At 43.4% G+C, this 12,072-nt stretch overlaps 1 protein-coding gene across 1 annotated transcript in view; it reads right to left on the bottom strand.

The window, feature by feature from the left end:
• CD96 (CD96 molecule) overlaps window positions 1-11,690 on the bottom strand; it is a 28,822-nt gene extending 17,132 nt beyond the window's left edge. The window contains exons 1-4 of the mRNA XM_018076930.2: window positions 11,584-11,690; window positions 8,200-8,625; window positions 4,565-4,674; window positions 2,934-3,156 (exon numbers count right to left, since the gene is read on the bottom strand). Of these exons, the coding sequence (XP_017932419.2) occupies window positions 2,934-3,156; window positions 4,565-4,674; window positions 8,200-8,625; window positions 11,584-11,641 (817 nt within the window). The 5' untranslated portion in view covers window positions 11,642-11,690. The remainder of the gene's footprint in view (window positions 1-2,933; window positions 3,157-4,564; window positions 4,675-8,199; window positions 8,626-11,583) is intronic.
• Between the last annotated feature and the right edge of the window lie 382 nt (window positions 11,691-12,072).

The following is a 12,072-nucleotide window of genomic DNA, read 5'->3' as shown; positions in this document are numbered from 1 at the left end:
CATTTGTTTTGTTTTGTTTTGGGAGGTAGGTTGGTAGATTCTTCCTATCAGAAAATGAATGTATTAAGATTTCCTTCTTGTTTCTGCCTTGCCAAAACTGTACAGATGGTCGTGGAGCTGGCAGAAGACAAGCATACTTTTTCAGATGTTAGAAAAAGTCTGATAAACTAGATCTTCTAATCTCAGCAAAAAGTTGCCTGGGAGACTAAATGATGTCTAGTCTAGTGCATGCTCTCTTTGTTTTTTGATGAGAACAGGCACACTTTTCCACATCTGCATTGGATGCTGTCTTCTGCTTTTTCAGAAGGCATATTTGCTGGGTAACTCTCATGCATAGCTCTCATGCATAGCTCTGAATAATCTAATAGATCTTTTGCAATTAACATCTTAGCCTCTGTTAACATTTTGACGTTCACTTGCCTTGCTAGGATATTTACCAATGTTTTGTATCTAGTGGAAATTCAATATTTAGTTCAGTAGTTTCTGTGGTTGAGCTTTTACTGTTACAAAAAGGGAAAATCAATATTTGGTGAAGTTGGACTTGAAAAGGCCGTATGTTTTCTGAGAAACTTGTATCTAAAGAACTCTGTCCTAGAAAAGAAATATTTTAAAGTATTTCAGTCCAAAAGTACCCCCTTAAAAAAAGCTCTCTTTTTCAAACATCTGTCTTTACTCAACTTATGAAGACTCTCAACTTCATTGAGAGACTTTTTCAGGCCTTTCCCATCCTCTCCTGCCCAGCTCTCAACTGTGAGGAATTGCCACTTCACTGCCCCTCAGACTTGGTCTGTCTCTGCTGTGTTTAGCCCTGCCTGAAGCATTTGTCAGAGTGATCCTGCACAAGGAGCTTTCTGCAGGTAACATCACCTGCCCTCTCCCCTGTTTCATAACACCCAGCCCATGGGGTTCAATTGCAGGAGTGTTTGGGTGACAGGGGGATTGCCAAGATGGAAAAATCTCCCCAGGTTTCAGTTGGGCTTTGCTCTCTAGCTGTGTCCTTGCTAATGGCCAAGACAACAGATATAACCAATATAATGTGCTGTTGATGCTGTATACACATACTATCTCTAGATTCTGTCCCAGCCATTTGAGGCTGGATCTAACTGTTAGGACATAAAAGTTCATTTCTTTATTCCCTGGTAAGCACAAGGAAAAAGAGAAGGGTTCTCATCTGAAAAGGCTCTTTGTCCCCAGATGTCACCAAGAGAGTGCTGGATTATTCTGGCCACTGTCTCTGCCTATTCTGCCCTGCCAGTGGTGCACAGGTATGTGTGATGGTGCAGGGGAGGCTCTAAACCCTCTGCTCTTGGCCTCACATCCTGCTGCAGGACAAGAGAGGTAAATGGAGAAAGGCTGGTATGATGCAATCATAAGCAGCATGACTTCAGGGAATAGTAACAGAAAAGAGTGAGACCGGATGCAAAATAGTTATTTTACCTGCAAAATATCAGATGTAGAAGGGCTAGGAGCACAAAACCACACTTCCTCCGAGATGTGGACTCTATTTCCTTGAAGTCTGAGAGACTTTCCTTTAGCACCCACTACAAACCTCAAGGCTCTCAGGGAGCCCCTGCACCTAACCCTGCCCTCAGGACCCCTGTGGGAGAGGCTGACAGCACAGCACCCTCAAAGCCAGCCAGCACTTACTGGGAAATACATGGGCTGTTCACCACCAAGAGCCACAATTGCCTTCTCTTGTTTGCCTCTCTACCCTGTTGTGCTAGTATGTTGATGTGGGCGCACGCACAGACAAGCACACACCTCACAGTAATTCTGGGAAAATCCAAATAAAGCAACCTCTTAGGCTAACAGACACAGAAATCAAGGTGAGAGCATCAGCAGTGATGGAGGGGAGGGAGAGTTCAAGTATGTTAGTATACTTGAACAATTACCCAGGTAACACTGTCGCTATTTGACAAATGTCAATATTTTAAAATAAAACCCGTGTCTGAATCATGCAAACGCAAGAGGGGATTTCAGATCATTAACTTCTATTTTTATTTCTTTTACATCAGTGACTAACAGCCCCCAGACATATTTTTCTTTTTTTTTTTTTTGCTGCTCCCTGTTGAACCTTCCTGTTTATTCAGAGAATCAGCCTCATATGGCCATGCCAGCCTCAAGGTGTGGGCTTCCTTGGACAATTAGCTACAGTCAAGGGACTGTTGACAGACCCACTGTTTAACACCCATTCATTTTAGAAGCTTTGGAAATATGTTTTCCAGACCAACTGGTTTATAAACAGAAAACAAAGCCTGGTTTTCAAGTGGGCAGCATTTTTCTGGTTCAATTGTACCTCAGCAATTGTAGAGTAGAGTTTCTAAGCCACTAGAAAGGGAACAGAGCAAGTAATTAAAGATGGGGAAGGTTTCCAGCATGAAATGGCAGCCCACATGTTTGCAGTACAGAGGCTACACCACTCCTGACCAGTTGGAGACTCCCCAGCCAGGACCCTCATTTCCAGAGCCAGAGTGTTCGGCAGCAGTTTAATATCACATACCTTCGAGGATGTGACTTTGCAACAACAGTAGTTCCAAACTGCTTACTAACTTTTGGCCACGATTTCCTAACCACAGGCAGCATGGTCATTTGGGGCACAGAGATCTTGATGACCTGTAGCCTGCAATCAAAAACCTACACATCAGGGGAAGATAATGGCCATGTGCCTGCCAGTGGGGGTGATATATGTGCAACGAATCTACTGTTTTTTAATTCCAGAAACTGAAGGACTTGAAGGAATGGCCTCAAATTCTTCTAAGAACTAAAGGGTTATTTTCTAGCATTTTACCTCGTTGCAACTGAAAAAATTACAATGTAAATATGTTTATCTTAAGAAAAAACAACAAACAGTGTGTTTCAAATTATTGGCTGCAGAACCAGACAGGAGCATTACCCTTCCAAGTGCAAGGAAGCACTTGGCATAAGCCCCTTACCGTATACTCTCACAGTGGTGCTGCTCTTCCGGACTCTCTCTGGGTGAAACACCACGTGGCAGGAAAAGACCCTGCCATCATCAGTGATTTTGATGGGGAAAATCTGTAAAGTGTTGTTCAAAGCCAGGTGGACTCTTTGCCCATACACTGCGCTGCTGTTCCTGTACACAGCAGGACAGGAGGGCTCCTTGGTCACAAGTTCCTCTTTCCTGCCATTGTCACCCTGTGAAAACAAAAACCCACCATATTGTGAAGACTGGACACCCAGAGAGAAAAATATTTTTGTAGGCCAACTCTATTCCCACTAAAAAAATCTTCCCTCTCACCCTTAGCATTTGCAACATTTATTTTTTTTTCCTGAATACATTCTCTCCCAGAATTTCAACACCAAGAGTGGTCATCTTCTTACCAATAAAATATGGAGTAAATAGCTGTGTCTGATGAATCCTGATCTCTGTATCCTGCAGAGAGGACAACAGAGCTGCTTTCTCACTGCACCAGTCTTTAAGTTATGCTGAACATCCCATACATATTAAATACGACTGAAATTTCAGAAAAAACTTTGCTCTTTTAGAATTTTAAATAGCTAGAATCTGATAATACTAACCAAAAGTCATCTCCTTTTATTATCTGTGTGGCAGCCACCCTTAGATATAGGTATAGCCTATAGATAGAGGTACATCTTGGACATCTGTGCCAGTACATATTTGCCAGCTTTACTCTGCATGACACATGGCAATCCACATATGTCATTGTGCTGACCTTTGGGGTTTTTTTCTCCTTTCTTCTGCTACTTTGTAGAGTGAACTAGCAAAACTAAAAATTAGTAAGGACAAGGATGTTCCCTTAAAATTTTAATATTAAGAATGAATCAGGACAAAAGGTTAAAAAACCCAAAATATTTGAAAATCACCTTTAAGAAAACCCTCAACAGTTACAGCTCCTCAGTGACAATGGATATAAATGAACAGGCAAAGCTTAAGGGACTGCTTGCTGATACTTATCTTTATATGCTGAAATGAATGTTAAAAGGTTACATTAAAACATGCTTATAAATATTTATCCAGAGTGAGATAAAGTACAAAAATATAGCAAGCTTTACATCTCACAGCAAATTGCTTTAAAGTAGTTTTTCATGTGCTTAGTTTGACAGCTAGGTTTGCATGTCTTCAGTGGGCATCCGTGACACAGAGGTTAACAAAACCAAAAATATTAGTCAGTACCTTTTTTTATCTCAAAGCAGCTTGATATCTTACTACCCTACACAGTAACCATGTATTTTTCAGATCCTAAAGCCTCACTAGAGAAAAAAAACCCTGAGAAATCCAACACAAGAAATATTTTACTTCTGTTATATTTGCCACTGTCTGTGGCCCTGCTCTGTGTGTGGTCCTGAAAAATTAAAAAAAAATAAAAAAATTCCCTCTTTGTTTCTTTAACAGCTATCATGGTGTGTATGTGGCAAACCCGTGTTTATATTTTTTCCCTTTTTTTATCACAGTCCAATGTGACTGATATGCTTTGTTTAGCAGGTTCTGCAGGACACACTAGAGTAGAACATTTCTGTTTCAGTCTGCAGAAATACCTTGTAGTCCTTTCTGTACTTTATACCTGAGATGAAAAGTACTTACCACTAGCCATTTCAAAGGATAAGTGGACAAATTTTCTGAGGTCGTGTCCTCAAGGCATGGAATTTCTAAAGTCTGGTTTAACCACACTTTCTTCAGGTAGTGCTGCTCCTCTTTTATCATTGTAACAACAACAAAAAGCCCAAGAAGGAAAATCAGAAACATGATGTTCATTGTGCTTTGAAAACCAACACTGACTAGTCTTCTGTTCAATGAACAGACACTTTTTTGATTAGAATGGAACTGTAATTTTCAGCCATTACCAATAGACACATTTGTTAAGTGAAAGCCCTACATCTGATTCTAGATGTAGTTTCATGACTCAATTCACAGCTTTACCTGAATTTTTGGCAATTCCTACAAAAGCTTTTCTTAACTGCAGGATCAAGATGTCTCCTTTTCGAGCTGAGAATAATTTGAAGCTTCAATTTTTCTCTAACAATTTTTTGTTTCCTGCGGCAATAAACCTTCACATCAATTTTGTCCACCCGTATTTCGTTTTCTCTGAAGATATCTGCAGACCTTCTTTTCTCTAAGCATGGTATTCAGCATGTCAGTCAGGTTAAGAGTAACCCCCTTTTTTCAGTGTAACTGCTCCTGGTTTTATTCTCCAATCTGCCCACTTCCAGAAGCAGAAAACTTGTTACTCTTTCTTATCCATTTGAAAAGGCATTTCAGCATTTCCTATCCTACCCATTCCCAGCCCAGGGCTCCAGCCCAGCTGTGGGAGGGCGGAGTGGTGCACTGGAAAGAGCACAGCTGTGGCTAAGAAGTGGGGTGCATGTGTGCACTCAAACAGGAAGAGCAGAGGTGATGGGCTGGAGGTGCCACGAGTGGTGTGGTCAGCACTGGCCTCTCTGACCCCCAGCTGTGCAGTGGATGATAGTGTGGTGCTGCCTGCTGTGCCATCCTCCCTGCCACAGCCTGCTGTGACATCCTACCTGCCTGCTGTGACCTGCCTTCCCTCTTCCCTGCAGGCAGGCACCAGAGCACACCGCAGGGAAACTCTTCAGCTTTGCTCCCCTGGTAGCTCTGGTCTGCATGTTGAGATGGAGTAGATATGTATTTCTTTTATTTTTTTATCTCAGGGGGAGTGAGAATATCTAGCTGTCCTGGACTGTCGCGTTATTTCTCAGTGGGGACTTCACAGTGACTGTAAATTCCTTTGTATCTGGTACGCAAGCACAGAGCAACGATGCCAGCACACAGCCTGTGCCACAGGGATGTGAAGAAAGGCAGTGCCCAGAGTTGTGACCAGGAAACCCAGTGGCAGAAGCAGCTTTCCTGCACAGTCCACCAGAGTGAAGCAGCTGAGGAGCCAGCTCTCACAGTAGGACGCAGAGTGCAGAAGCCCTAAGGGGCTGGATAATGCAGAAAGGATAAGACAAGGACAAAAGAAGCAAATCTATAGCTTGTCCAGGAAGAAAGCTGCACAGGAGACTTTGTTGGGACAATCTACCACGTAAAAGTGCCGTGAAACATACAACAAGTACAGACATGAGTGGTCACCCCAGAAGTTCAGCCTGCAAACAGTCTCTGCCTGTTCTTACAGTCACGTCCCAGCTGCTTGTTTCCCACTCCCCCATTTCTGTTCCTGTCTCCATTAACAGCCTGTTGGTTAAGCTCCTCTGTGTTTGCCTGTCCTATGCAGGCCTGCTGCTCTACAGGCTTTTAGCAGTATCTACAAGCTGAATCCATCTGGATTCACTTCAGTTTGACGTAGTTGGAAACTACTTCGTCAGTGACTAGCACCCTTATCCACTCCACTCATAGACTGGATTAAGGGGGTTTTGCCTTCTTTTGTGTGGAAGTGGTTCATTGCAAAAGATCTGGTTACCTTAAAATACAAACCTGCAAGAGGTAGCAAACTGAATTTTTTAGTTCTCTCTAGCAAACAGCTATTGGTATCACAGCTTGCTACCTCAGGTAGCTACAAAAAAAAGCCACAGCGATGCTGATATGAACAAGAGCTGCCCACGCTTAACACATAGATGGCAATAACAGTGTTGAACATGCTCATATCAACCAAGGGCACCAGCAAGAGAAAAGGAGCAATGCCTGATTAGCACTGTTATTGTGTTAAGAAAGAGACAGAGAACACATGGTATGAGGAACAGAAACACAGGAGGGTTTCACAGGGTTACCAGCACTGTACCTCACTGCACTCCCCTTGATCCAATTGCTCTGCCCTGTGAAGCACAGGAAAATTCCCCAAGAGGAACCTACCATAGCACACCCCTGTACAGCGGGTGGAGCAGCAGATTTATCTTTGGCATGGTTATCCAACGTGTACTGTTTAAACACACCCATCCTCTGTGGCTTGTGCAGAGGTGCTGGCTCTCATTTTGCCCCTGTGGGTTCATCAGGGCAGGAAGGTTCTGCAGGGTTGCCCGAGGTGTGTCTTCAAGATAAAAGCACGGAAATGCTTGGAGCCACTGCCATGCAGGGGCCATCAGGGAGTGAGGGTTAAACATTCCTGCATATTAGTCTTGCACAGAACCTCCTCCTGCTGCAGGACCAGTGTGATCCAGCATGGGAACCAACGTCCCTCCTGCCACCAGTCTGGCCTCATCATGAAGGTAAAAGGGCAGTAGGAGCAGAGCTGCCCTTTGCTACCCTTAAAATAACCTGCACCCACCCTGCTCCTAACCCTTGAATGTTTGCTACACCAACAGCCCTGGGCAAAAGCAGAGTGAGCATGTTGGCCTTACAGCTCTGAACTGAAACCGTGCCGGGTTTGTTGCATTTACTTTAATCCTGCTTGGGTTGTTAGCAGAAACCTGGGTCAGGGAGAGGTTTCTGGGGTCATCAAATCCAGTCCCCCATGTGCAGAACAGCAGGCTTGTTCAGTGTCCCTGCCCAGTTCCATCTTCACAGCAATTTGGACTTTTGCCCTCACTGCTGACACTAAATAGCTGTTCCCAATGTTGCTGCACTAACAATTGCCACTGTTGTTTAATTTGTAGTCAAATCCATTACCGTCTATTTAAATCAATTTGCTCCTTTGCTGGGATAATTTAAATATCCTCCCTAGAGTTCACACACTCCCCTGAGGCTTACTTACCGAGAACAGTCATGCTGCTTTACAGCTTTCTTTTGGCTGACAGAAGCAGCCAAGTCTCTGTTCCTGTGATTGTCCTAAGCAATCCCCTGTTTTGCTCCAGTGTGTTTTTGACAGTAGGGACATTGAGCTAACACCCAGCATGCCCTGCAGAGCCCAGCCCTCAGTCTGAACCAGATAATGGTGTTTTCTCTTTCTGGTGCCCAGTGCTGCACACCCTTAGCAGCAGCACAGCACGGTTTGGAGATGCACCATCCTTGGTCCCGCCATATCCTGAGCTGCTCATCCAGTGTTCTCCACGGCATGTTTCTCCAAAATAAAAATGCAGAAACTTCCCATCTCAATACCTTTTTGGCCTTGCTTCATATTCCTCCAAACAAATAAGGTTTCCTAATCACGAGCTGGATAACAACAACTAAAGAGGGCCTGGTAAACAGGGAACTGTAGCAGCGACATTCTATGGCACCACTGCAAACTCCAAACAGGTCACCATCACCGACCAAGAAATGTTCGTCTATCCTGATACTCTCCCCCACCCCTGTAAGGATAAAGCAACATCTCCTTCATCATCACTTACCTTCTGCCTTGACAATAAGTTGAATTTTTGCAGCCTTTGTCCCATATGGGTAAGTAGCAAAACTGCACTTGTACTGCCCACTAAGGGTGACGGTAACGTTTTTCAGATGCAGAGCCCACTGGTTGCATTCAGACATGGTGTTTGGATTGGTGGAACACAAAGATTCTGTGACATCCTGGCTGCAGCACTTCCTAGTGCTGAAGGACACCGAAAAATTGTAAGAAGCCTCAGAAAATTTGAAGTAATGAGTGCCATAAGTGGGATGATAAACAGCTATTTTGGCAGAATGGCTGTCTTCAGTCTTGGACCACTGTGTCTGTATTATGTGGGTGGTGTGCGATTTTGGGAAGAGACACACCAGGGTCACATCAGTACCTGGCAGAGCGCGGACCACTTCTGTTTGGGTAATGACGTCTCTAGACTGGCCTTAAAAACAAACAGGATCATTTTCAGTGCAAGTAATGTTTAAACAAAGCTTTTCCTAAGCCGTCTTCAATATGATTTGGTGCCTTAGACACAGACAACTGTGAAGACCCTACAACTGTAACTATAGGCTTTCCAGGGAGGAGTTTTACAGCAAATTTCCACCATTACAGACTGCAGAGAGAGAACTGGGGAAGCAAATGCATGCACATCTAGAAGAGCGCAGAGGGCTCCTGTCACGCTTGTGGGAGAGAAATGGGAGCTCTGAGGGCCTCTGTGAAAATGGAAATCTTTCAAGTAATATAAATAAAGCAGAAACTGGGCCCAGTTATTCCCCCGCTCTTTTTGCAAGAACAAATGAGTTATCCCTGCTGGCTAATTCTGCCCCACACCGGCTCTCCCGCCCATTGCCTTTGCCTTTGCTGCTTTGGCAGAGAAAGCTGTTCCTTTTCCTCCATGTTATTAAACATCTCCTGCATGCCCTAAACGAGTGCCTGTCTCAGTGTCAGAGTGAGTTGCCCTGGTATGTATGGTTTCTTCCTCAATTAATTTCATAAAGCAGGTGGCAGTCCTTAGTGTGCCATATAAAGGAGTAATGGATCGATGAAGTGAAGGGGCTTTCAGCAGGAGCCTGTACTACTTGGTTTAGCTGCTGCTGTAATAAAATTGATTTATCTCCCTTTCTCCCTCCTATGAGTAAGTCTTGCAGTCCCCAAACTCCTGTATGCAGGATACTGACAAACTCAAGGAGATGAAGAATTTATGGATGGGGGAATCATAGTGAGACAAGTAATCAATCACACCCACAGAGCCATATACAGGAAGTCCCTTTTCTAAAAGGGCATGCAGGTCCACAGAAAAAATGAACTGTGCAATTGCTCTTAGATATAGACTTGTCACCCCCCTTCTACATTGGATTTTATCCTCCCTGTGTATCATAATATCAATGTGTATTTGCTTTGGGAATTTGCCCTGCAGTCCCACCAGGCACACTGCAGGCTCCCCACGGCAGCAAGTGCCCACTGCTCGCCTCCTTCACCTGAAAAAAGTGCGTACTCATTTCTTTGCTTTGACATGTGCTCTGCCATGTGGTGCAGGGCTCTGGGGCACATAAGCCAGGGCACGCCCTGTCAGAGGTCAGGCAACCTTGATGGTGCCTGCAGTGTGCTCCACACTCTGCCAGCTCAGCCAGGAGCAATACAGGGACCCAGTGCACCATCAGCTCTGATTGGACAGGGAAAAGGAACAAGGGCAGGGTGCCACATCCCCACAGAGGTGGCTGAGATTTGGTACCGATCCACTGAAGTGTGACATGGACACGTAGAGCTTGGGTGTGGGGAGAACAAAGCTACTGAATGGACATGGCTAACATTAATCTCTGTTGTTTCATTGCTGCACTTGCTCTGTTCATCTTTTAGTTGTGTTCAAAGAGATGGGATGAGGTAAGAGGGTAAATAAAAACTAGCCCGAATGACAAGTGTTGTGAGAAAAATTACTGAAAACTATTTTTGTCAGTCCAAGGAGATTATTATAGGACATGCTCACTGATTTCACTGCAAGTTTTGCACCAGTAAAAGTTAAGGATAAAAGCAATTAGCAATCTTATGATCAGACTACAAGGCAAAAGACACATAACAAGCTTACTCTCATATTCATGCTGGTGCTGTATGAGGTCAAAGGATCATGTAAAGAATGTCTATGAATAATCACTTGAGTAGTTTATATTAAGATGAAAAAGTTATATATGTAGAAACAACATTTTAATTTGTGTTATTTGTTAGTAGCCTAGCATGTTAGGTTACTTTAACTGAAACCCTTTCATGCAAAAGTGTTCTTAACTTTTTGTTAGCATCTCAATATAAGCACTCTCATTTTATGTCACCTTTGTTTTTCCAAATCAAATACTGTCCAATAGCTCATACTTGTACTCCAGTTGAAACCTCCTGGAGTAACTCACAGACATTTAGGTGTCTGACCTCTACAAAGGGCATGGTGGTGTCCACTTTCACCTTAGAGTGACTTCAGTGAGGATTTCATCCTGAGGGGAAAAAAAACCCAAGTCCTATTTTTCTCTAATTAGTATTGCTCTCCTACATGTGTATGTCTTGAGGCTTCTATTTCTTTCTTTGCATTTGAGAATTTCTATTTTCTATGGATACACATATTAATTATTTTTCCTTTCTTTTAAATCCAGTTTGCCTCAGTGATGAAGAAAACAGGAACAGGCTATGTCAGATTCTGAGATGCATCTTACCATGCCAGTCAGATACATGCAGTTTTTCCTTTATTAACTGGAAAAATGTGTATCCTACAAGCTGATAATAAGTATTCCTGCATTGTGCATGATCAGACTTTTGGGGGTGGTAGGTGGAGGGTGTTGAGAACATGAATTTTTTTCTTGGTTTAAACTCCCTCTAACAGGGATGCAGCCCTCCTTACTCTACTTTTCTGAAAGTTTTGCTCTGATGACAAACTTGTTTCTCAAGCCTTTAACACAGCACACAGAGCTGGGAGAGGAAGGAGAAGGGAAGACTCTATTTAAAGGTTTGCAGCTGTACAATTTACCCTTGCCTTGCAGTGTTTCAATTCTTCCTCTCTCTGCATACACAAGTGTGTCTGTGTGAGAGAGAGAAAGGTGGTGTTTGGTTTTTTTTCCTCAGTGGAAGCAGTTTTCCTTTTGGCCCATTCGAGATGAGCACACACTGCCCTAAGTACACATGAGCTGATCTCATTTACTATTCTGGCAGGTTAGGCAATTTGAATGAAGTGATCTGCTAGTCAGCACAAGCCATTTACTCCTTACTAGTTGCACATTATAACTAGGGTGATTAGAAAGTTGTCAGGAAACAGTAAATCATTGCCAGTAGCCATGAGACACACTAGTGAGACACACTAAGCCCAGCCTGCTCCTCCCCACCCTCCATCACAAAATGAATCAAAGTATCCCATGGATACTCCTACCTGTGATGCTGGGCACCCAGAGGAAACAAAAGAGACAGAAGAGCCACCTTTTTTCCATCTTCACTTGATGAAGTTCTGGTAAATATGTATCTCTCTTGGTGCTCCTGTCAGGGACTCAGAAAAGGAAGTTGAAATGGTCTGCCCCGTGCAGATGTGCAACATAGTCACTTAGCGTGACTTCAAAGAAATGCTTCATTAAATGTGAAAGCCTCAGTTTCCTGCCAGAGTGATAAAATTAGTACATCTTGTGAAACCTTTAAGTTGAAAACATTGTCTACATTGCAAGCCCACATTGTAGACCAATTTTTTTCTCTTTGTCTTTTCAGATAAATTCAGAATAAGCAGTTTAGTGGTTTACATGCTCTCAAAAACATGTCAAGTGTCTAAGGTTGAATAAATAACTTCTTTGAGATATGATTTAGGGGTGATTATAATGGTGCTAGGTCAGTGGTTGGACTTGAAGGTCTATTCCAACGTTGATGACTCTGT

This window comes from Manacus vitellinus, unplaced genomic scaffold, assembly GCF_001715985.3.
Source record: "Manacus vitellinus isolate BGI_N305 unplaced genomic scaffold, ASM171598v3 scaffold_34_pilon, whole genome shotgun sequence".
In the NCBI taxonomy this organism is placed as follows: domain Eukaryota; kingdom Metazoa; phylum Chordata; class Aves; order Passeriformes; family Pipridae; genus Manacus; species Manacus vitellinus.
Note: the sequence above shows the minus strand (reverse complement) of the source record. Positions and strands in the feature narration are given on the sequence as shown.